At 44.8% G+C, this 24,751-nt stretch overlaps 1 protein-coding gene across 1 annotated transcript; it reads right to left on the reverse strand.

Moving 5' to 3' along the window:
• Positions 1-4,211: 4,211 nt before the first annotated feature.
• On the reverse strand, positions 4,212-24,302 carry ap4e1 (adaptor related protein complex 4 subunit epsilon 1). Its single transcript, XM_071405263.1, has 22 exons — positions 23,957-24,302; positions 21,114-21,185; positions 20,665-20,788; positions 18,704-18,777; positions 18,465-18,586; positions 17,916-18,075; positions 17,462-17,628; positions 17,117-17,190; positions 16,865-16,987; positions 16,553-16,662; positions 15,887-16,026; positions 15,014-15,126; positions 14,421-14,536; positions 13,997-14,181; positions 13,408-13,528; positions 13,084-13,195; positions 11,815-11,965; positions 9,146-9,383; positions 8,064-8,675; positions 7,668-7,858; positions 6,569-6,732; positions 4,212-6,319 (listed from the first exon to the last, which is right to left on the reverse strand). The coding sequence occupies exons 1-22, from the start codon at positions 24,095-24,097 to the stop codon at positions 6,147-6,149; spliced, it is 3,483 nt and encodes a 1,160-aa protein (XP_071261364.1). The 5' UTR covers positions 24,098-24,302; the 3' UTR covers positions 4,212-6,146.
• Between the last annotated feature and the right edge of the window lie 449 nt (positions 24,303-24,751).

A 24,751-nucleotide genomic window follows, 5' to 3' on the forward strand; every position in this document is an offset into this window, starting at 1 on the left:
GCCATTTAAAATGTGCACAAATGATTTAACAAAAGTAAAACATTTTTAAGACATGGAAAACATGTTAAAAAGTTACTTTGTTAAAAAGCTGTCTTCAGTCCTTTGTACAGGAACGTGGTGAATCCTTATCAAATTTGCATCCTGTTCTCCCAATTCAACTACTGTCCTGTCCTTCGGGACTCCTAGAGGAGATCCCTCCCCTAGGCGCATCACCCTAGGCACCGCAGTGCTGTCAGGCCGTGGCCGCCGGGACCTTAGGTGTTGTGGGTGACCCTTCGCCTGGAGTTGAGGCCCCCTTTTTTCTGTACCACCCCAGGGCTTCCATGGCTACCAAAGCCACAGCCTGGGGGGTGGTCTCTGCCCGTTTTCCTACCAGCAGGTTGCGGGGGGACCAAAGTGCATCCTTCAGACACGTGAGGGTGGGCCAGAGCTTGGTGAAGGCCTTCGATGGGATAGGCCTTCTGCCCACCCCATATAGCACGAGCTGAGGCGTTAGATCCTCTCCTGCTGGCAAACATGGGGAGATCAGGGGGCCTGCTTCCTTCCACAGGTCCCTGGTGGCTCTGCACTTCCAGAGCAAGTGTCTCACCAACTCATCTTGGCCGCAGCCTGGTTGGAGGGATGTCCTTGCCATGCCCCGGGAGTGCATAACGGCCCTGACCGGGAGGATCTCGTGAGCGACCATCCTGGACAGGTCCCGGTGCCGGTTCAGCAGAGCAGGATGGGCCATGTTGCGCCAAACCATTGTAGGCTCGCCTATAGCAAGCCTGCGCACTAGACACACTGGTTCCCACTCCTGCACTTGAGAGAGAAGAGAGTGGTGTTTAGTTAAAACAGTGACTGATTCTTTTTCCAGTTTAAAATGTCTTAACCTTTGGAGCTGGACGTAGTGTGTAGGGAGCAGGAAAGAGACTGGTGCTCGAAAGGTCGACTGGGATCAGCCTCAGGGTCCTGAGGTAAGATCCCAGCCAGAACCGTGCGAGGGGCTGGGTCTTGTTGTTTACCGGAGAGGTGGCAAGAGTGAGATGTAATGCTGTGTAGCGGCTGCCCAGGAACAAGTAGAGGTCAGGCAAGCCCTCAGGCAAGCTGAGGAGGGAGGTGGTGAAGAGACCCAGGTCCAAGCCCCCCTTGGACCTGGGTCTCTTCACCACCTCCCTCCTCAGCCTCTCCCACTTGCTTCCCCACAGGAAGTTAAAAAACATCCGTTCCAGGGTTAAAAACGTTGCTCATGGGGGGATAAAAACAGAACTGATTAATAAAAGCACAGGTAAAATCACAGCCTTAATGATTAAAACCCAGTCTCTGTCGTACTGTCCCAAAAATACCACTCCAGTTACCACTCCCTCCTCTCTCCTGGTCGAACTTTACCCCCAGTACCCTTATGTCAGTAATGTTAATAGTCAGTGGTAGTCTGGTCAAGTCTGGGTCTGCCCACTGTCCGAAGAATTTGGCCTCCGTTCAGTCTCGCCCCAGAGGCTCGTCCGTACCAGTCAGTCCTGTCCAGGGTCCTGTCGACAGATAAAAGGTTAGTGCATAAAATGTTAACATCTTCCATGTAAAACACACACTTGGCGGTCATCCCCCCCACTCCCTGGGATACTCACCCCACTGATCCGTTGGTCCCTTCTCAAGACCTGTGCCAGTGGTTCAATGCAGGCCACAAACAGAAGAGGAGATAACGGACAGCCCTGACGGACGCCGCAGTGTACTCTCACTGCTTTTGACAAATGCCAATTTACAAGGATTTTGCTGGTGATGTCCCCGTACCGCAGTCCCACCCAAGCAAGGAACCTTTCCAGGGAAGTCCTTTTTTTGCAGTACCTTGAAGAGGTACTTATGCGAGACCCAATCAAAAAAAAAATCTAAATCAAAATTTAGAACTACAAGCCGCATGTTTCTGTCTCTTGCATAACAGATGGCATATCTGATACATACCAGGCTGTCCGTGATCTTCCTTCTGGGGATGGCATAGGTTTGGTCCGGGTAGATCGCCTCCCCTAAAACAAAAGACATAATGAGTGACCTTAGTAAAAAGTTCACAGTCAAAGTTTAAAAGGGTATTTGGTCTCCAGTTTTTCAGGTCAGTCCTGTCATTTTTCTCACGTAAAATGGGTCACGATTCCTACTCTAAAACTGTCAGGTAGTCTGTCGAGTTGTTCAAAGTCCGTAAAAACAGAAGTTCATTGGCTAAAACATCCCAGAAAGTCAGGTAAAACTCCAAAGGGAGGCCGTCCTCCCCCGGTGATTTACCCCTCTTAAAATGTCTCAGTCCTTTGTCAATTTGACCTGTCATCGTCAGGTCTTTTGTTAGGTCGTCTGTGTTGGGTAAAGTCCTGTCAATGTATGTTAAAACGTCCCCCATGGTTTCCTCACACATCTTTTACCCCAAACAATTCCCAATAAAAATCCTCGACTACCTCTTCGATTCCCTCTGTATTTGTTTTTAAAAACCCATCTTTGTTTTTTGACAGGTCATTATCCTACCCTTGCTAACTATTTTCTTAAAGTACCTTGTGCACTTCTCCTCTTCTACTTTCCTTTCTTTACTTCTTAAAATAACCCCCTTGCTCTTCTGTTCTGCTAAAAATGCAATTTCTTAAGTTATTTATTTTCTTTGTTAAAATTAAGGCCTTACTGTACTAGATTCAAATACATTTACAGTCGCCTGCGTCCATCTTTTTCTTTGCTTTTCTTCTTTCCTATCTCTCTAAAGAAGGTCCTCGTCCTTCCCTTCACCATTTCCCACCACTGTGCTCGTGTGTCAAAGAAGTCCCGTAGCGTCTGCCACTGGCTGAACTGCTCCCGGTACTGACTAACTACTCTATCATCTTCTAAAAGGGAGCAGTTCAGTTTCCAGGGCCCTCTTCCCACAGTCACCCCCGAGGTTAGTGAAAGGGTGCACGTCAGCATTACGTGATCTGAGAAGAAAGCAGGGGTTATTCTAGCATCAGTTGGGGGACAGTCCCGGGTAAACAGATAGTCGATGCTAGAGACTCTGGTGCCGTCACCGCTGGTCCAGGTGAAGCCCTCCTCTCTTGGATGCAGTGTTTTAAAACAGTCAGTCAGTTTAAAATCCCTTCACAACCCTTGCAATAAAACACTTGACCTATCTACCTTAAAATCCTCTCCCGCCCCGTACACCCAAATATGCTCTGTTTGCTTTCCACTAAATAGCAAAGCTAATGTTTTAAAAACATCGGTGGAAATAGCCACTTTTGACGGTAACCAACGACCAAATCCACGTGGTCATCCTGCCGCCAATTGGAAATTATAAATAAAATCAGATTAAGAGCTAAATTGGAAGAATAACCTATCAAATAAGTACACATTCTGTGAAATTTTGAGATAATTGTATTGCCAGAAATTATTACCTTACATAAAATATACGTGGTAGCACTGCTGCCACAACTTAACTGGAGTACCCTGTAATGGCCACCTGGTGGCACCAGAGATCTATTGGGTTTCTTAAGGTGTGAAGTCTGGGGGGTTGGATGTGTCAGGAACGTGGTCGCAACACCTGGGCTTGTATCGTTTATTTCTAAGTTAAATACATTCACTGGTACGAAAGTAAAGATGACGAAGCACAGTAAAGGGAGGCCTTATGTATTTAGTGCTCTTTCTCGTGAAACTTACATGGAACTCTGCAGTTTTAGAATAGCCACAGGAGGTCAGTCTAAATACAGAAGTTAAGAAATCCGAGTTGAACAAGTCATGGAAATATTGTTGATGAGAAACTTCTATGCTATCCATATAGAACTCCTAAAAGTGATTTACCAGCCCCCATTTTGAGGGAATCAGGAAGTGTGATTTTACCAGCCAATTGGAGGGAATCAGGAAGTGTGATTTTTAGCATATGACAGCAATCACAAACCCGTCGTAATGATAGTAACAGTGAAATTAAGTGATCACTTTCTTCACAAGATCGTTGGTTGATTAAATTAGGCCTACCTGTAGTATTTTACACAAACATAAACATGGAACCAGGTAACGCAGAGATAGTCACTACTTCTCCTGTTTAAAGGCTATTATCCCACAACTGTAATACATTACTACTACACTAGACTACATTTTAACACTAGTCTGTGTTTTTTTACTTTTAAAGTCCTACAATAAAAATACTTCCACAGCTGAAGCATGCACACTTATTTTATTGTACATTTACAATTTCTAGTTTTTTAAAAACCATGTCATAAAATGTTTTTACAAAGATATTTCTACACAATTCTTATTTTATTGAGTAAATGGTTACAGTAGTTATGCACATGATACAAACAATTCTTTATACAAGTATTTTATCCTCAAGTCTTGAAAACTTAAACTTCTTTTCACATGGTTACTGGTGTTGTATGTTCAAGGTAATGAATGATTACCTAAATAGATGAGTAAAACGGTTAAATGTCAGGTTTATTAACTAAAGTAAGCAGAACTGCAGACAGGCACTAAAGTACACTGGTCTCTTTGTACTACAGGCACAAAATGAACATGTCTCCTTGGCATCTGAGCATAAGGTGTTTTTGGTTGGTTATCTTTGTGTTAGCGTTCAAATTACATACAATTCTTCAATTCCATTTTTAAAAAGTATCCACTTTTAGCACTCAAGCTTTTACAAAACGAAAAGGCAAAAAATAATTTGCATCTGAACACACATTGAATATCATTGAAAACTAACAGATGAACGTTGTCCCCTGACTATGGCGCACAGCAAGCATGAGGAGGACGTATGTAGTGGAATAGATTAACGTTAAACTAACTGATATCTGAGGGGAACACATGAAGCAAAAATGTTTTGACTTAAAGCTCTTTTATCTTGTATTTCACAAGATAACCAAATATATTCTATAAGAATATCCAATAAATAAGTTTGAAATGCTGCATTGTTATAAAAATATAATCATCGATGACTCCTGGGTTTCAGCTCTTGCCTGTGAATTGGAAATCAATCAAATGCATACTGTTAGTAGATCATTAATTATTAGATGCAGCGTCTGGGGAACGTAACATGCATGACAATGACAGTTCAGTATAACATGTACTGTTAAACTGAAACATTTCTGCCTTGATAATACCTTTCTGCATATTGATCATGTAATTAACTTACCTACTGAAGCTTTTGTGAGCCATTCAACAGCAGCTCAACTAGTGTCATAGCTACAAGAGAGGGAGAGAGGAGGAAGAGAGAGCGAAAGGAGGAAGAGAGAGGAGGAAGAGAGGGAGAGAGGAGGAAGAGGGGGAGAGAGGAGGAAGAGAGAATAGGAAGAGGGAGAGAGGAGGAAGAGAGAGGAGGAAGAGGGAGAGAGGAGGGAGGAGGGAGAGTCTAGGAGACCAATAAGACCAATGATCAGATAAAAGAAAAAATGGGAAACATGGCCAAGAATCCCATGACTTCTAGACTTCCTGGGCTTCCTTCTCACACAGATAGGGAAGCTTATTAAGTCAAGTCAAAGCTTGTAGAACTGAGAGACAACTGAACTCCTCATTTAATAAGTGTTTGTTTATTTCCAGAGGGTGTCTAATACAGAGCACGCTTTCCACTAGTTCCTTCTGAGGTTCACGGCTCACGTTTTCACAAAGAGCTATGTGAAGCGATAAGAACAATTAGTTGTTCCCGTTAAAAACGCAATAAATACATGAGCATAAAAAATATGAAACCACCGTTGAGAAAAATATATAGCAAACACTGTACTGCAAAGACAAGGACACGTAACATCATCTGCTTTCCACTGTATGTCTCTGTGTGATTGCTTCAATGAGGAGATTCTATGTACTTCAGTTGGCCCCTCAGTGGTGGTGCTTGGGGCCTGTGAGCGCAGGGCTGCACTTCATTCCATAAAGTGGTTTCCTCCCCTTCGTCCTTGTTGACTCTCCTTCACCGATGAGACAAACAACTGGGCAGGTGTAAACCAAATAGACAGGCAGGCCAATTCTCTTCTTTTTTTCTCTCCATGAATTGGTCTTTTGACCAATCACATCAGATCTTCAGAGCTGATTGGATTGGACCAATTAGTGAAAAGAACTTATCAGAATTGGGCTGCCTGTCTAAACGCATCCTTAGTCGCTGCCATATAACTTTTTAAAAAAAAATGATCAGTGAGGTGAACGAAAGCAGAAGGAAGGGAACAACTTCCTGGAATGAGACACGGCCCGGCTCAGGTCTCCGTCAGGGCTTTCTGACAGTGGTAGAGGAGGGAGTCAGGCAGCTCAGGGACAGGGGAGCGCAGCCACACGGCCAGAGAGTCAGCGTGGACACGACAGTGAAGCAGACATGGCTGACCCTGACCTTGACCCTGGAGCAGCCGGCACGCCACGATGCCCTCCGACCCTAAAAAGGAAAAGGATAAAAAGGTCAAAAGTATCAAACTTCCGTTACCCACTTCATGATGGAGTGGTATTAACAACACTCCCTGGGATACTCACCCCACTGATCCGTTGGTCCCTTCTCCTTTAACGAGGAGTGGTATTAACAACAGTGTATGACAGTAAGATGTACAATCACAGTATTATGATGAGGCATGAGATTTTCTAAATGGTTGGGTTAAAGCATTAAGATGAGAGCGTGCCACCTGCTGACCTATGATGTCGACAACGTGGAGATGTAGTTTGCCCTTCAGCGCGTCCAGTGTGGCCGTCAGAGGTTCTTGGTGTTCTGTTGTTACTAGTCGAAGGTTCTGCTTCAAGTCATGAGAAAAAGACAACCACATTTTCCCATAATCCCCTGTGGACACAGTCAACGGCCTGCATAAACACAAACAGGAAGTAGAATGTCAACAGTGTGCACACACAGGAAGTAGTAGTGGCTAACAGCAGCCCCCTAGGCACTGGGTGTAGATCTGAGAGAATTGGATGTAAGCAATAGGGTGTTAGCTCCATCTTGCCCTATGATAGGTCAGATGGGAATTGTTGCCATAGTGCCTGTGAAGTAGGGTCGGGAGTTGACCTGTGAAGTAGGGTCGGGAGTTGACCTGTGAAGTAGGGGCGGGAGTTGACCTGTGAAGTAGGGGCGGGAGTTGACCTGTGAAGTAGGGGCGGGAGTTGACCTGTGAAGTAGGGGCGGGAGTTGACCTGTGAAGTAGGGGCGGGAGTTGACCTGTGAAGTAGGGGCGGGAGTTGACCTGTGAAGTAGGGGCGGGAGTTGACCTGTGAAGTAGGGGCGGGAGTTGACCTGTGAAGTAGGGGCGGGAGTTGACCTGTGAAGTAGGGGCGGGAGTTGTATTCAGGTCATCTCAGTTAACCCAGGACTAAAGTCTCATGTCATTAAGTTCTGGGTCCATACGTGTTAAGAGGAGAGATAGAACTAGGATCGGAACCAACCAGAACAAAGTGCTCCGACCTCTCTCTCTTCACAAGTTACGGACAAGTCTATGGACCTAACTGTCCCCTCCGCTTCAGAAATTCAAAAGATGTCAACACCTGAGAAATCGTGATTTGTCCAAAGCACCGGAAATAATGCTGCTAGTTCTCACGCATCCCTGTCGTTACATTTGAGTCATTTAGCAGACGCTCTTATCCAGAACGAGTAGTGACTGAGTGCAAAAATGTTTTCCCACTTTGTTGTTGCATTATGACAGCTCTACAGTACCATTCCTGTTCACATAGTCTGTCCACGAGAGGTTAGGATTCAGGGTAACCTGTAAGACAGTACTGACAGTTACAGATAGCTGTAGTTTTACCTGAGGAAGTGTTTCAGGGAGAGGCTCAGTGAGAACTGTGCTGCCTGGGGCTGGCCCAGGGGTCTCTGGTAGGACAGTAACCCAGCCAGCTCCACCTGGACTGAGGCTCTCTTCATGACAACAGTGTGCAGACAAACCGACACACTGTGACCCTTAACCTCCTTTAACGGACTACCTGAGATACAGGAGATCTGAGGGGGGAAAAACAACATGATAGAGTCATCAGTTTGACATGATTTACGGGCTGCAAAATTCCTGAAACTTTCACAAAGATCCCTGGTTTTTCTAAATCCCGGTTGGAGGATCCTCTGGTATTTCTGTCTCGATTCCGGGATCTTCCAACCAGGATTTCTGAAAAACAACTTTGTTGTTAAGGCCAGTCTGGATAAAATATACCTCCAGTTCCTTGCAGGTGAGCTGCAGCGCCATCTGGTGGAGCGCCGAGTCAGTGTTGTTGGAAATGAAGACCAGCAACACTAAGGCGTCCTCTTTATACACTCTACAGGCTGACAGAGCCAGGCTGGAGTCCTGCTCCGAGCAGAGGGGGGTGAACTCAGAGCGGGCCAGCCCAGAGAGCTCTGCTGGCAAGTGGGAGGTGAGAGGGAGGTCCCTGGTTATATCTAGGGCTGGAGCTGGGTGTAGATCTTGTTGTGTTTGTGGGTCTGTCTGTGTGTATGTGGGCGGTACAACAGCCACCATGCCATTTCCCCTGATCAGAGAGAGAGGTCCTCCTGCCTCTACTCTCTGCTCCGTCTCCTCTACATGGGGGCTACCGTTGCTAGTGGTATGGTCCAGCGTTCTCTGGGAGGTCTGTTGAGGTGCGGTGGTGGTAGCAGCACCCCCCTCTGAGGCCACAGTGGTCGAGTCCAGTAGGTTGCTAAGCAGAAGGTTGTCAACGGCAGCGCTGCGAGACGAGTGGGAGGAGTCAGAGGAGCCTTCGCTGGCGCCTGATGACTCCTCTCTGGGTTTCCTTCTGAAGTGTCGGGGCGCCGGCTCGGCTCGGCCCATCTGTTGGGGAGAGTACCAGCCGATATTTAACAGTACCAGCTGATATCTAACAGCACTCAGCTAATGTCTGACAGCACTCAGCTAATGTCTGACAGCACTCAGCTAATGTCTGACAGCACTCAGCTAATGTCTGACAGCACTCAGCTAATGTCTGACAGCACTCAGCTAATGTCTGACAGCACTCAGCTAATGTCTAAAAGTACTCTGGCAACAAATAAGAATTTGTTCTTAACTGACTTACCGAGTTAAATAAAGGTTAAATAAAATAAAATAAAAATAAAACAGTACTCAGGCGTGAGCTGATAGCTAAAGCACCTGTATGTTTCTGCTTTAAAGTCTAGGCCGGGTTACTGTAAAGCACTTTGACAACTATTGATGTAAAAGGGTTTAAATAAAGCCTTAAATACATTTGATTGATTGGCTGATTGGCAATGCTTAATGAACAATCAAACAGTAGAAGGTAATCTCACCAGACACACAGAGTTGTGGGACCCCAGGCCAACAAAGAGCGACGAGGCCAGCTGCCGTTTCTCCTGGTCAGGCTCAGAGGAGGGTTTCTGTGTCTGGGAGGGTGGGCTCTGAGGGGACAGCAGGGGACTGGGCAGCTCCACTAGGGGGGTTGGGGTCTCTCCTGCACTCTGCTGCTGGGCCAGGTACCCGTCCTTCCCCCACACCCTCTTCACCCCGTCCAACTTCAGAGTGGTAGAGCTGAAATAACATTGGGATACTAACCTGGGTCTTCTACAAGATTATATCAAAGAACATGTCATCAGTCTGGTTTAAATTCCTCTGACAATCTACGGTAAATGTCAATGTTCCTCAAGGCTCTGTTCTTGGACCAATACTGTTCTCATTATACACTGAGTCTAGGGCTGTTGCGGTGACTATTACCACCAAACCGGCAGTCATGTATCATGACCGCAGTAAAATTACACATGACCGCAGAGTCATTGTAATCTCCTCTTATGCACTCTGGTGCATCATGCTTTGGTAGTACCCAACTTGCTAACTACCATTAGGTCTACCCCTGGTACTCAGGGCTCTACTGTCCCTCCATCAGGTCCTAATGGCCTGGTACTCAGGGCTCCACTGTCCCTCCATCAGGTCCTAATGGCCTGGTACTCAGGGCTCTATTGTCCATCCATCAGGCCCTAATGGCCTGGTACTCAGGGCTCTACTGTCCATCCATCAGGCCCTGATGGCCTGGTACTCAGGGCTCTACTGTCCATCCATCAGGCCCTAATGGCCTGGTACTCAGGGCTCCACTGTCCCTCCATCAGGTCCTAATGGCCTGGTACTCAGGGCTCCACTGTCCCTCCATCAGGTCCTAATGGCCTGGTACTCAGGGCTCCACTGTCCCTCCATCAGGTCCTAATGGCCTGGTACTCAGGGCACCACTGTCCCCCCATCAGGTCATAATGGCCTGGTACTCAGGGCTCTACTTTCCCTCTAACCACTCTGACATCAATCGAAAATCACATCTAAAACTTATCATTAAAACAGTAGGCCTATCATACTTCCCCCCCCCCCCCACTCACCTCACTGTGATGATCAATTTGAAGAATGAAGTTCAACAGCATGTTGAAACAGTGTAAAAACATGGTTGTTGTGGATGTTGTTTCAAAGCCCAACAACGACATGGACAGCGCTTTCTAAAGGTGATGATTGATTCAAAACAACCATATGAGAGCTGATGCATTGGGCTTATGAGCCTGAGCCCAAATATTATGATTGTGCCGTTATACAATAAATAGCCTAGCGCATATTACACAAAACTGATTCAAGATGTCTTTGGTACTTAATTGGTTTAGCCTATACTCCAACATTAAACACATTGTAGAACGTATAGGCCGAAGCGATGCTGTTGGTTCTTTGATTGTGCAGGGCGGCTTACCGAGTTAGCCAACAATTAAAGCGAATTTCTGTATTTGATGTTGACTCGCCTAATAAAATGAATTGTTTTTATAATTAATAGGGTGACACATTACCTTTTAGCTACAGAATACCTCACCACCGTTCGTTTCAATCTCCTCCTCCTCTCTCTCCTTCATTCCTTTCTAGAGCGCGCAGACGGGCTGTCAACAGTTTAGTGAGATAAAACGGTTGAGCATGCCTCGTCAGAGAGAGCATCCTCCTCAAAAAGGGGTTGGGTCGTGGAGTGAAATAAGGGTTTTATTCTATTTATTTCTCAGCTGCTCATATTAAGCACATGCTCCGCTATAAAACCCAAGTAGCCTACAAAACGGACCGTCGGGAAAGAGCGTGGCCTCCATTCGCTTTCAAGTGCATACAGACAACATTTCGGAACTAATTTTACATACAAGATTAAATTGAGAATAGTCTGATGGGTGAGAATATGATCACTTGATGAGAGAAGAGGGTGTGCAGCCTGAGGCAAGGAAACAGAGGAAGCTTTTTTTTTACTACATTAACAAATCATCAATATTCTATAGTCAAGAACTGCAACGCTGCTGGGTTTTTCACACTCAACAGTTTTCCCGTGTGTATCAAGAATGGTCCACCACCTAAAGGGCATCCAGCCAACTGGACACAACTGTGGGAAGCACTGGAGTCAACATGGGCCAGCATCCCTGTGGAATGCTTTCAACACCTTGTAGAGTCCATGTCCTGACTAATTGAGGCTGTTCAGAGGGCAAAAGGAGGAGGTGCAACTCGATATTAGAAAAGTGTTCCTAATATTTTGTAGACTCAGTGTATATTGTAGACACAGGGAGTTTTTCCTAGCCACCGTGCTTCTACACCTGCATTGCTTGCTGTTTGGGGTTTTAGGCTGGGTTTCTGTACAGCACTTCGAGATATTAGCTGATGTACGAAGGGCTATATAAAATAAACTTGATTTGATATATGATACTTCTTGGTTGAAATAACATGGACTACTAATATAACCCAAAACCCCAAAGTACCAGTGGTGAGTTAGTCCGTCTGAGCTATATATATATATATATATATATATATATATATATATAGCTCAGACGGACTATATATATATATATATATATATATATATATACACACTGACAACCATAGATACTTGTCTTTTCTTTGCATAGTTGAAGCCAAATTCAATTGTCTTATTTCATCATCATTAGTGGACACGGTGAGAGTGATGAGAACATACCCTTCTTGGTGAGATAGCTCAGTGCTAATTCCAGACAGGCCTGAGCTCATAGAGAGCAGAGTAGGAGACCGTCTGTCTGTCAGTCTGTCTGTGATGCTGCAGGACGACAGACTGACCGGCAGGGACAGACCATAGGGCTCCAGGCTCAGAGCTGAGAAAGAGATGGGACGACACTTTATTTATCCCCAAGAGAAGTCATTTGTCATACAGCAGCCAATGTTACCAGCAGCCATGTTACCAGCAGCCATATTAAAAACAGACAATAACATTGAATATGTAGAGGGTTAAATGGACTGGATTTGACATGTCTGGGTAGTGAAATGTCTTTTGTGTCAAAAAACGAAACATAACACACTCCATTTAGCAGACACTTTTTCCAAAGCGACTTAGTCAGCCAGCCACAGTCAGTCAGCCAGCCACAGTCAGCCAGCCACAGTCAGTCAGCCACAGTCAGTCAGCCACAGTCAGCCAGCCACAGTCAAACATACATAGACCTTAATGAAAAGGTAGTGTGTGTCAACTAGGCAAATGAGAAAGCGAAAACAAGACTACACGGAGGTCCAAGGAAGTGGCGTAGACAGTCAGTGTGTTGGTATGGGACACAGGCCAGTCACAGTCAGTCAGCCAGCCAGTCAGTCACAGTCAGTGTGTTGGTATGGGACACAGGCCAGTCACAGTCAGTCAGCCAGCCAGTCAGTCACAGTCAGTGTGTTGGTATGGGACACAGGCCAGTCACAGTCAGTCAGCCAGCCAGTCAGTCACAGTCAGTGTGTTGGTATGGGACACAGGCCAGTCACAGTCAGTCAGCCAGCCAGTCAGTCACAGTCAGTGTGTTGGTATGGGACACAGGCCAGTCACAGTCAGTCAGCCAGCCAGTCAGTCACAGTCAGTGTGTTGGTATGGGACACAGGCCAGTCACAGTCAGTCAGCCAGCCAGTCAGTCACAGTCAGTGTGTTGGTATGGGACACAGGCCAGTCACAGTCAGTCAGCCAGCCAGTCAGTCACAGTCAGTGTGTTGGTATGGAACACAGGCCAGTCACAGTCAGTCAGCCAGTCACAGTCAGTCAGCCACAGTCAGTGTGTTGGTATGGGACACAGGCCAGTCACAGTCAGTCAGCCACAGTCAGTCAGCCAGTCAGCCACAGTCAGTCAGCCAGCCAGTCAGTTATTTTACCAACATGTGATCACAGGAAGTAATTATAAAAAATTTAAATAATTAGAAATACTTTTCTAGTAAAACAACAAAGTGGAGGACGTCAACTTGTTACCTTTCTCCTGGACCAGGTCCTCCTGCCTCTGATGAGGAGATTTGTACGGAGCTGCCCCAGCAGCCAACGCCTCAGACACATAGCCATCCAGGAAGGACAGGGACGAGTCTACCTGAGGAATGAAACACCACAGCCAACTCAGACAGGAAATGATTAGATCAACTGCAAATATTAAGTAGTTCAATATTTTGGGATGTCTGCTCTTGGCCAGAGAGACTTCCTGGTTGAATAAAGTTGAAATAAAAAATATAAATATTTATTTTATAGAGCCAATGACGTTCCGTGGGGTAGCAGTGCAAGTTTTGCCGATAGATGGCGGTGTACCTCCAGGGTTTCTAGCTTGCCCTCGGCTGGCAGTACCCGGGCTCGGAGCTTTGTATCCTGGCTAAGGATCATCAGTTCCTGGGCCCTCTGCCGGAGCACCGTATTCAGAGACCCAGAGTACCTGCATTTACATCAAATTACAAAGTGACTTAGTCAGTACATTCCTATAAAGCAGGTAAAAAATTTAAAATAAACATACCTATCACATTCATTGCAAGAAGAAAACATCTTCAGAAGACCCACTACTAGCAAAACCAGCTAATGAGAAGTGTGAGCGTAGGAAATTAGCCTGAAATTCAGCCCGGGTTTGTGCTAACATCCCACTCCTACTCTGTGTAATATAAGGGGTGGCAGGTAGCCTAGCAATTAGAGCGTTGGGCCAGTAACCGAAAGGTCGCTGGTTCAATTCCCTGAGCCGACAAGGTAAAAAAAAAAACATGCCGATGTGCCCTTGAGCAAGGCACGTGACCGTAATTGCTCCTGTAAGTCGCTCTGGATAAGAGCGTCTGCTAAATGACTAAAATCAAAAACGTGACACCGAGTGGAATGTTAGCCCAAACAGACTGTGGGACACAGGGAAGACAAGTACCTTTCACACACATCCCTGGCCAGGGCCACAGACACTGGGCTGGAGCACAGCTTGGTCATGGCCCCCAGTACCCAGCTCCTGGTCTCAGTGGAGGTGTGTCTCTGGTCCAGTAGTCTGGCCAGCAGTCTCATCACGCTGCCTGGGTCTAAGTCCTCCTCTCTCAGGTAGGAATACTCACCCAGCACCTACAGTAGGTGGAAGAAGAAGGGATCAAGGAAAATCACAGAGGTGATCAGGAAGTTAGATTTCTTTGGTTTGGAGTTAGTCTATTTGAATGTTGATATGAGAAAGTAGGAATTAATTATTCATCAGGAATAAATCACATCCCTGCTTCATTTAAGAAACAATCTAAATAAAAATGGCTTCCATTGAAACTGGAAGCATAGTTAAATCACTGTAGCAGTATCCAGAACAGTGTACTGACCCAGCTGATGACCTGTAGGAAGCGTTGGGGCAGCTTGGCCGTCTCCCCCTGTAGCAAGGACACATAGGAGTCCACAGCAAATATCCTCAGCTGCTTGTCCTCCACATTATCAACACCTGGAGCAGCAGAGGCAGGCATTAACACCTGGAATCAATTACTGCATGTAAACCATGGATGGGGTCAATTACATTCAATTAAGTCCATTTGGGAAGTAAAGTCACATTTGAATTCTAATTTCCCTAAATGTTTTTATGTGAAAAACGTAAATGTCAGTTTGCCTCCTGAATTGAAATGGACTTGACCCCAACCTGACATAAATGGAATTAATGTCAATCACTAGTATCATCTGAAAACATAACGCACCAGGTTCAGCGTGTTCATTGGTTTACATACCTTCAGCCAGTAGTCTAAGGAATGTTCAGCGTGTTCATTGGTTAACATACCTTCAGCCAGTAGTCTAAGGAAGGTCCAGCGTGTTCATTGGTTTACATACCTTCAGCCAGTAGTCTAAGGAATGTTCAGCGTGTTCATTGGTTAACATACCTTCAGCCAGTAGTCTAAGGAAGGTCCAGCGTGTTCATTGGTTTACATACCTTCAGCCAGTAGTCTAAGGAAGTTGTTAGGGATGTCAGGCTGCATCACGTCTCCCCCCAGAGAGAACACAGAGTTCATAGTCTGGATGAACCAGACATGGTCTGGGGCATACGTAGAGTGTTTATAGGAACAACAGACCATTGGGATTGGTGCCATGAATGAAAGAGCAACAACAGAACAGATACAACCTGGTCTCCCGAGTGGCGCAGTACTTGAGATGTCACTACAGCCTGGGGTTCAATCCCAGGCTGTGTCACAACCGGCCGTGACCGGGAGTCCCATAGGGCGGTGCACAATTGGCCCAGCGTCATCCGGGTTAGAGGAGGGTTTGGCCAAGGGGGCTTTACTTGGCTCTTCGCGCTCTAGCGACTCCTTGTGGCGGGCCGGGCGCCTGCAAGCTGACTTCGATCGTCAGTTGAACGGTGTTCCCTCTAACAAATTGGTGAGGCTGGCTTCCGGGTTAAGTGAGCGGGTGTTAAGAAGCGCAGCTTGAGGGTTATGTTTCGGATGACGCATGACTCGACCTTCGTCTCTCCCGTGCCCGTTGGGGAGTTGCAGCGATGAAACAAGATCGTAATTGGATCGCAATTGGATATCATGAAATTGGGGAGAAAAAGGCGGTAAAATTACCAAAAAAAGAACAGATACAAAACTGTCTGTCCCATAATCATCATAGTCTCAGGTCCAGCAGTTCTGGGTTTCTCCAGATCTCACTGATACACTTGTTAGTCAGGCCTGCAATCAGCAGAGAGAAACCAACAGAAATATCATGAACGCATTTGATTGTAGCTACTAGCTAGTCCTAAGTAAACCCATTTCCATAGCATAATGTCCACAGCTCCCATGGTCAAGACTTAATAATGAAAGGATATTTTTCAGCTAGTTCTGCTACTTTCCCCACGAGGTCTATAGTGCTGTAGTCGTCACAGGTCAGCCTGAGAAACTCAAGCATCTTCTCGACGATCACTGTAACGTTCTGGGCATTGGTGATACGGAAGAGTAACTCCAGTGTCTGTTGGGGAGAGGAGGGGAAGGGGGGGCATATTGATTGACACGTCAAGAAGGGTTGTCAAATTCTGGAAACGTTCCCAAAGTCCCCAGTTTTTTCCCCCATAAATCCCAGTAGAGGGATTCCAAGTTCACTCACTACTTATTCCGGGAATCCTCCAACTGAGGTATTGAAAACCTGGGAACTTTGGGAAAAACACCAAGAAGAATTTTGCAACCCCACCTATGAGTACAGTAAATGCCAAAGCCCTGCCACACCATGGTATCTCCTGCCTCACTCACCTCATGCTTAATGATGATGTCAGAGTGGTCCAGACACTAGGATGACTGACCTCATGCATAATGATGATGTCAGAGTGGTCCAGACACTATGACTGACCTCGCGCTTAAATGATGATGTCAGAGTGGTCCATACACTATGACGACTGACCTCGCGCTTAATGATGATGTCAGAGTGGTCCAGACACTATGACGACTGACTTCGCGCTTAATGATGATGTCAGAGTGGTCCAGACACTATGATGACTCACCTCGCGCTTAATGATGACGTCAGAGTGGTCCAGACACTCTATGATGGTCATCTGGTGCGGCAGGGCCAGGTTAGCATCCTGCTGCACCACGTACGTTAGAGCCTTCAGACCTGAGATCACACACACACACGTATTACTCACTATAGGAGTGTCCAGCAGGCAAGTTCTTTCAATTACGTCAATACAACTGAAGTACAAAAACAGTTGTGGTTTGTAAACTGGTTTTAATGATGTCCTATGATCACTATTAACATCATGTAAAAAAGGAATTAGGCCCAACTTCTGACCACACTGAACATGGAGGGATCTTACCCAGATATTTGAGGTTGATCTTAGGCGATAGGACAAAGTTCCCGATGCATTCCGCTGCTTTCTCCAACAGTTGTGACTTAGGATGAACTGTATAGATGGTCTTCACACACTCAAATAAAATGGCTGAAAAATAACAAGAAAGTTAAACCAAAAGCATGGGGGGGGGGGTGCAACAATGTCTGTGCATGCAGGGCAGATGTGTTCTGACAAGTCTCGTAGAGGACACCTTGTGAGGTACACGCATGAACATACCGTAAGTAATGTTGTGATTCATCTCTGCTCTTCTTAACGACTCCTCCAGTACATCATACATCACCTCACTAGTGCTGTAAAACCCAGAGGAACATCTTAGTTAGAAAACAGAGTTGCCCTTCTGAGACTACAACAAACTCTCACCTAAATAGACAACGATTATAGGGCCAGTCTCCCAGATAACAGCTGAACTAAAAGGCTTCATGGACAATCTCCATAGAAAGTGCTTCTTATTCCAGGACTAACAGGCCCAGAGTTGTACTCAATCAGGTGACACCAGAATGTGAGGGGGTCAGGGGGGGGTGGACAGAAACATATATAGAATGATATGATATATTACTGTACCCCTGGTCTTCCTTCCCCAGGTAGGCCAGTATTCTGAGCAGCTGTATCTGAAGCCAGGGAGCAGGAACACTGTGGTAGTTGAAGTCCAGGGGGAGTTTACCTCCTACCACCTGCCTCAGGATGGTTACCATGCTCCCGGTCAGATCCTTATAACTCTCTGGGCTCTCCTGGAGATATTGGGGAAACAGCAAGTTGCTTATAGTCTTATAGGACACCACATTGGCTAGTATAGTCTGTACTTACGTGGCACAACTATAAAACAAAATGTTTGTACTTTCTCCCAATCACAGCCAGATGTGATACAGCCTGGATTCGAACCAGGGACTGTAGTGACGACCTCTTGCACTGAGATGCAGTGCCTTAGACCGCTGCGCCACTCGGGAGCCTAGTTATCTCAAGTCTTTTTTCCCCAGTGATATGGATGAAGAAATGATGCAATTATGACAGGAAGTACCTTGATGAGCTGTAGGTAGATGTGTAGAGAGGCTGTCATGACTCCGGGGTCTTTGTCACACAGGGCCTTCCTAAACTTGCTGTGGATGTGCTGCACCTGGTTCGGTGCGATCAGGTAGAACTTGTACAGAGCCAGGACTGCTTTCCTCCGGATGATCTCCCTGTGGACAGATAAAAGTTGGTTCTAATTGCTCTTAACACTATGAAACTGCACTTACCCTACCGCCTATTTGATTGTAAATATATTGTGCTTATTTATTTTACATTTTTAGATGTGATATGTTTTATGACTGATGCAAGATGCAAGATGTATTGCCTCTCTGAGGACATTAAGTTTCAGCATTCCAAGAAAAAGGTTTCTGAAAATGAGTAAAGGGCCCCAAATCGGAGAGTTGTCATAACACAATCAACAGCAATGTTGTGGGTTCTATGCCCACAGAGATCACACACACCAAACTAATGACTCACTCACTGCACTTTAAGTCACATTTGCCCATAAAGTGAGACTGAGCAAAGTATAAGGATCCATATGTAATATTAAAGTCCTTACTTTGGATGTGTGAGTTTCTCCTCCACCACCGGTAGGATGGCAGGTATCATATCTTTGGGAAACATCTGACTGACGACAGTTAGAGCCATGCACACCTCGATCAGGTTGGTACTCTGCAGATCCTGTCAAAACAACAACACCAAGTCTATAAAACAACAACAACATCAACGTCTTGCAATATTCATTCAACTACTGCATGTGGAAACCACAAGGACAACAAATCAGGGTTGAAAATGCACCTTTAAGACTGTGTTCACCAGGAGTAGCAGAAACTCATCAGTTTCATTAAGGAACAAGGATACAGCAAGGTAACCTGGAGACACAGATTAAATCAACAGAACTATTGGACACATAAAAAAAAAATCAATAGTTTGAATTTTAATGAAATGTGTTACAGTAAAGCTAGGCTTTCTGAATCGTTACCAAATCAAAATGATAAAATAGTATAGTAAGTCATTCCAGGAGAATATAACATAGCGATTATTTATATAAATATCATATGAACACATAAAATCCTATGAATATGTACGTCTATGGAACATACCCATCCTATGATGGTACAGTACCAGTCAAAAGTTTGGACACACCTACTCATTCAAGGGTTTTTCTTTATTTTTACTATTTTCTACATTGTAGAATAATAGTGAAGACATCAAAACTATGAAATAACACATATGGACTCATGTAGTAACCAAAAAAAGTTAAACAAATCAAAATATATTTTAGACTTGAGATTCTTCAAAGTAGCCACCCTTTGCCTTAAATGACAGATTTGCACAATCTTGGCATTCTCTCAACCAGCTTCATGAGGTAATCACCTGGAATGCATTTCAATTAACAGGTGTGCCATTTCCAAAGTTAATTTGTGGAATTTCTTTCCTTCTTAATGTGTTTGAGCCAATCAGTTGTGTGGTGACAAGGTTGGGGTGGTATACAGAAGATAGCCCTATTTGGTAAACGACCAAGTCCATATTATGGCAAGAACAGCTCAAATAAGCAAAGAGAAACGACAGTCCATCATTACTTTAAGACATGAAGGTCAGTCAACACGGAACATTTCAAGAACTTTGAACGTTTCTTCAAGTGCAGTCGCAAAAACCATCAAGCGCTATGATGAAACTGGCTCTCATGAGAACCGCCACAGGAAAGGAAGACCAGAGTTACCTCTGCTGCAGAGGATACGTTTATTAGAGTTACCAGCCTCAGAAATTGAGCCCAAATAAATGCTTTCACAGAGTTCAAGTAACAGACACATCTCAACATCAACTGTTCAGAGGAGACTGCGTGAATCAGGCCTTCATGTTCGAATTGCTGCAAAGAAACCACTACTAAAGTACACCAATAAGAAGAAGAAAACTGGATGGACATTAGACCGGTGGAAATCTGTCCTTTGGTTTGATGAGTCCAAATTGAAGATTTTTGGTTCCAACCGCCATGTCTTTGTGAGACGCAGAGTAGGTGAACGAATGATCTCGGCATGTGTGGTTCCCACCGTGAAGCATGGAGGAGGAGTTGTGATGGCGTGGGGGTGCTTTGCTGGTGACACTGTCAGTGATTTATTTAGCATTCAAGGTACACTTAACCAGCATGGTTACCACAGCATTCTGCAGCGATACACCACCCCATCTGGTTTGCGCATAGTGGGACTATCATTTGTTTTTCAACAGGTCAATGATCCAACACATCTCCAGGCTGTGTAAGGGCTATTTGACCAAGAAGGAGAGTGATGGAGTGCTGCATCAGATGACCTGGTGTCCACAATCACCCGACCTCAACCCAATTGAGATGGTTTTGGAAGAATTTGAACGCAGAGAAAAGGAAAAGCAGCCAACACGTGCTCAGCATGTGGGAACTCCTTCAAGACTTTTGGAAAAGCTTTCAAGGTGAAGGGAGAGAGAATGCCAAGAGTGTGCAAAGCTGTTATCAAGGCAAAGGGTGGCTACTTTGAAGAATCTTAAATATAAAATATATTTTGATTTGTTTAACACTTTTTTGGTTACTACATGATTCCATATGTGTTAATTCATAGTTTTGATGTCTTCACTTCACTAAATAGTAAAAATAAAGAAAATCCCTTGAATGAGTAGGCGTGTCCAAACTTTTGACTGGTACTGTATGTCTATGGGACGTACCCATCCTATGAATATGTATGTGTATGGGACGTACCCCTCCTATGAATATGTATGTGTATGGAACGTACCCACTCTCTTCTCCAGGACGCTGCCCTGCTGGGCCAGCTTGATGGCGTGAATGTAACTGAAGGACGCCTGGTAACCCAGCATCTCACAGTAGATGGCTCTCACCATTATTTCCTTCATCTGACGCTGAAATTACATTATTATACATCAACATTACTTCACGTGGCAACCATTTCACTGAGAAGAATGTCCAAATATTCAATTCAATACAGTGTTTTGGTTCCCCTCTGGTGCAATCATTAAGAAAGCCGTTACCAGGGTACTAGTAACACACTCCACATATAATACGAGTAAACAGATCTATAAATCTGCCTCAGTGATGACAGATTCATGTCTTTGTCGACAAAGACAAACAGAGTGTCAGAGTGATTCGATTTTTTTTTTTTTTACAGACACATTGCAATGCCTCTCTCTGTGTTGCTCTCTGATGGGAAGCGGAAGTGAGACTTACCATGGTGGTGTTGGGAGATGCTACCTGCTCCTTGATAGACGCCAGTTCCTTTTTAATAAGCTTTTCCTCCTCCTGGAAATAAAGACAACGGGGATGTTTGTATAGAGTGAGGCCCAGGTGTAGTGGGGCCTGCAGGTGTAGTGGGGCCCTGCAGGTGTAGTGGGGGCCTGCAGGTGTAGTGGGGGCCTGCAGGTGTAGTGGGGCCTGCAGGTGTAGTGGGGGCCTGCAGGTGTAGTGGGGGCCTGCAGGTGTAGTGGGGGCCTGCAGGTGTAGTGGGGGCCTGCAGGTGTAGTGGGGGCCTGCAGGTGTAGTGGGGGCCTGCAGGTGTAGTGGGGGCCTGCAGGTGTAGTGGGGGCCTGCAGGTGTAGTGGGGGCCTGCAGGTGTAGTGGGGGCCTGCAGGTGTAGTGGGGGTCTGCAGGTGTAGTGGGGGCCTGCAGGTGTAGTGGGGGCCTGCAGGTGTAGTGGGGGCCTGCAGGTGTAGTGGGGGCTGCAGGTGTAGTGGGGGCTGCAGGTGTAGTGGGGGCTGCAGGTGTAGTGGGGCCTGCATAGGCTCTGGTCTTCGTTTTGCTCTTTTCCATATCAATGTCTATCTCTGATAAGCTAACCAGGAAAGGGCTGAAAACAGCCCATATTAATATATGTAGCCTTAGAAATAAGGTTCATGAAACCAATAACTTGTTAACATCAAATAACATTCATATATTAGCCATTTCTGAGACTCACAGATAATTAATTTGATGATACAGCAGTAGCAATACAGGGATATAACATCTATAGAAGAGACAGAAATGCTTATGGTGGAGGTGTTACTGTATATATTTAGAGCCATATCCCTGTAATGCTTAGAGAAGATCTTATGTCAAGTGTTATTGAAGTATTGTGGTTCACTTGACACATCTAAAGCCTTTTCTTTTGGGGTGTTGCCATAGGCCACCAAGTGCTAACAGTCAGTATCTAAATAATGTGTGAAATGCTTGACAGTGTATGTGATGTAAACAGAGAGGTCTACTTTCTTGGGGACCTGAATATTGACTGGTTTTCATCAAGAGGAAGATTCTCACTGTAACCAGTGCCTGTAATCTGGTTCAGGTTATTAATCAACCTACCAGGGTGTTTACAAACACTACAGGAACAAGATGGTCCACATTTTTACTAATACTGTTGAACTTTGTTCTAAAGCTGTATCGGTACCCATTGGATGCAGTGATCACAATATAGTGGCTATATCCAGGAAAGCCAAAGTTCCAAAAGCTGGGCCTAAAATAGTGTATAAGAGATCACACAAAATATTTTGCTGTGACTCTTATGTGGATGATGTTAAAAATATTTGTTGGTCTGATGTGATTAATGAGGAGCATCCAGATGCAGCACTTGATTAATTTATGAAATTGCTTCTTCCCATTATTGACTGTTAGAACTGTTGAGGCTCCGTGGATTGATGAGGAATTGAAAAACTGAATGGTTGAAAGAGATGGTACAAAAGGAGTGGCTAATAAGTCTGGCTGCACATCTGACTTACTGCAAATTGAGAAATTATGTGACTAAACTCAACAAAAAGAAGAATAAACTGTATTATGAAGCCAAGATCAATGATACAAAGATTGATAGAAAAAAACTTGAGTACTTTAAATGAAATTATGGGCAGAAAGACAAATTCAACTCTATCTTTTGTCAAATCAGATGGCTTACTCATCACAAAACCATTTGATGTTGACAATTATTTTGAATGATTACTTCATTGGCAAAGTGGGCAAACTTAGGCAGAAAATGCCAACAATTAACAGTGAGCCATCATATTCATGCATAAAAATAAAACAAGTATGAAAGAAAAGCCTTGTAAGTTTGAATTTTGTAAAGTTAGTGTGGGAGATGTGGAAAAATTGTTGTTAACAATCAATAATGACCGCAAGGCAGCTCTCTAGGTCTTCTACTCTTTTCTATTTTAACCAATGACCTGCCGCTGGCATTAAACAAAGCATGTGTGTCCATGTATGCTGATGATTCAACCATATACGCATAAGCAACCACAGCTAATTAAGTCCCTGAAACCCTTAACAAAGAGTTGCAGTCTGCATTGGAATGGGTGGCCAGTAATAAACTGGTCCTGAACATCTCTAAAACTAAGAGCATTATATTTGGTACAAATCATATCCTAAATTCTAGACCTCATCTGAATCTGGTAATGTATGGTGTGGCTGTTGAACAAGTTGAGGAGACTAAATTACTTGGTGTTACCTTAGATTGTAAACTGTCATGGTCAAAACATATAGATTCAGTGGTTGTAAAGATGGGGAGAGGTTTGTCTGTAATAAAGAGATGCTCTGCTTTTTTGACACCACACTCCACAAAGAAAGTAATGCAGGCTCTAGTTTTATCTTATCTTGATTATTGTCCAGTCATATGGTCAAGAGCTGCAAAGACATGTTTGTGTAACTGACACACACACTAATGTGTTTAATATAAATGGTAAAGTATTTTGTCTGTAATGTATTTTTCGTTGTGTCAGACCCCAGTATCAGGTGTCGCCCCTGGCGTCAGCTAATGTGGGGATCCTAATAAATCAAAGTCAAATAGGCTCGCAGTCTCAAGCATACGGCATAGGCTTGCCGTTGAAGAGAATTTGGGGACACTAGTAAATAATTACAGTTTGGTTTCAGGGTGGTTAATTGTGGCTAGACATGTAACTGTGGGCACTAGCTAATACACCACAAAATGTAGCGAAAGGGTACAGATAGCTAACGTTAGCCACCTAATTTTAGCTATGCTAACGTTACTGCTGTCAGCATCGATGCTGACCATAACGTGTAAGACAACTGGCCAGACAGCTGGCTACGGTACTCACATGTTTGGATGTCAGTTCAGTGATTCCTTTGATCAGATTCCCTAATTTGGAGGAGGGGGAAAGTTTCCCAGCTCCTGCCTGCGAGTCTAGCGAAAGGAGGCTCGGGAGAGCAGACAGAGTCTTCTCGACAACATCACTCATGGCGACGCTCAAAGCAGGCCGCAAACAGCTAGCTTCTTGCTCGTAAAATACACCTAGTGAATCATTTGCTCATAACACTGATATTGTCTTTAAAAAACACCGCACACCTGTTTATCTACAGTTGAAACTAGAATTCATGTTTTTTTTTTTTTACGTAACGTTAGCTAGCTCCAATCGGCCATTGTTTTGATTCAGCAAGTTCCGTTTGGTGATGTCACTTCCGGTCTTTTCAACAAAACTTTATTGGAATCGATCAAGCGTCAACTACCGCCTACCTTCAGTATATGGCAAGTTCGAGTGGATCAGTTTAGTGAAGATGGTCACCGCCTTTCAAAGTGTGTTGCATTATGGTAATAAAAATTGTCCGACTGCATGAACTTACAAAAATCATGTGATCAAAGGTCATGAAGTTTTGATTGCAGTCGACTGCAAGTTTTTGCAGGTAGCCTGGCAGGTAGGAGCATTGGGCCAGTACTGAAAGGTTGCTGGAGTGAATCCCAGAGCTGACAAGGTAAAACATATTTTGTTCTGCCCCTGAGCAAGGCAGTTAAGCCACTGTTCCCTGGGCGTTGATGGCGTGGATGTCGATTAAGGCAGCCCCCCGCACCTCTCTGATTCAGAGGGGTTGGGATAAATGCAGAAGACACCTTTCAG

This window comes from Salvelinus alpinus, chromosome 6 (assembly GCF_045679555.1).
Source record: "Salvelinus alpinus chromosome 6, SLU_Salpinus.1, whole genome shotgun sequence".
NCBI lineage: Eukaryota > Metazoa > Chordata > Actinopteri > Salmoniformes > Salmonidae > Salvelinus > Salvelinus alpinus.

What these genes read in the sequence shown, in the direction of transcription:
- ap4e1 (XM_071405263.1), bottom strand. Translation starts at nt 24,097, where the DNA reads ATGAGTGATGTTGTCGAGAAGACTCTGTCTGCTCTCCCGAGCCTCCTT. An exon ending in GCCAGGGATGTGTGTGAAAG is followed by an intron (nt 13,529 to 13,996) that starts GTACTTGTCTTC and finishes ATGTAAATGCAG; the next exon opens with GTACTCTGGGTCTCTGAATA. An exon ending in CCACGTTGTCGACATCATAG is followed by an intron (nt 6,320 to 6,568) that starts GTCAGCAGGTGG and finishes TTTCCTTTTTAG; the next exon opens with GGTCGGAGGGCATCGTGGCG.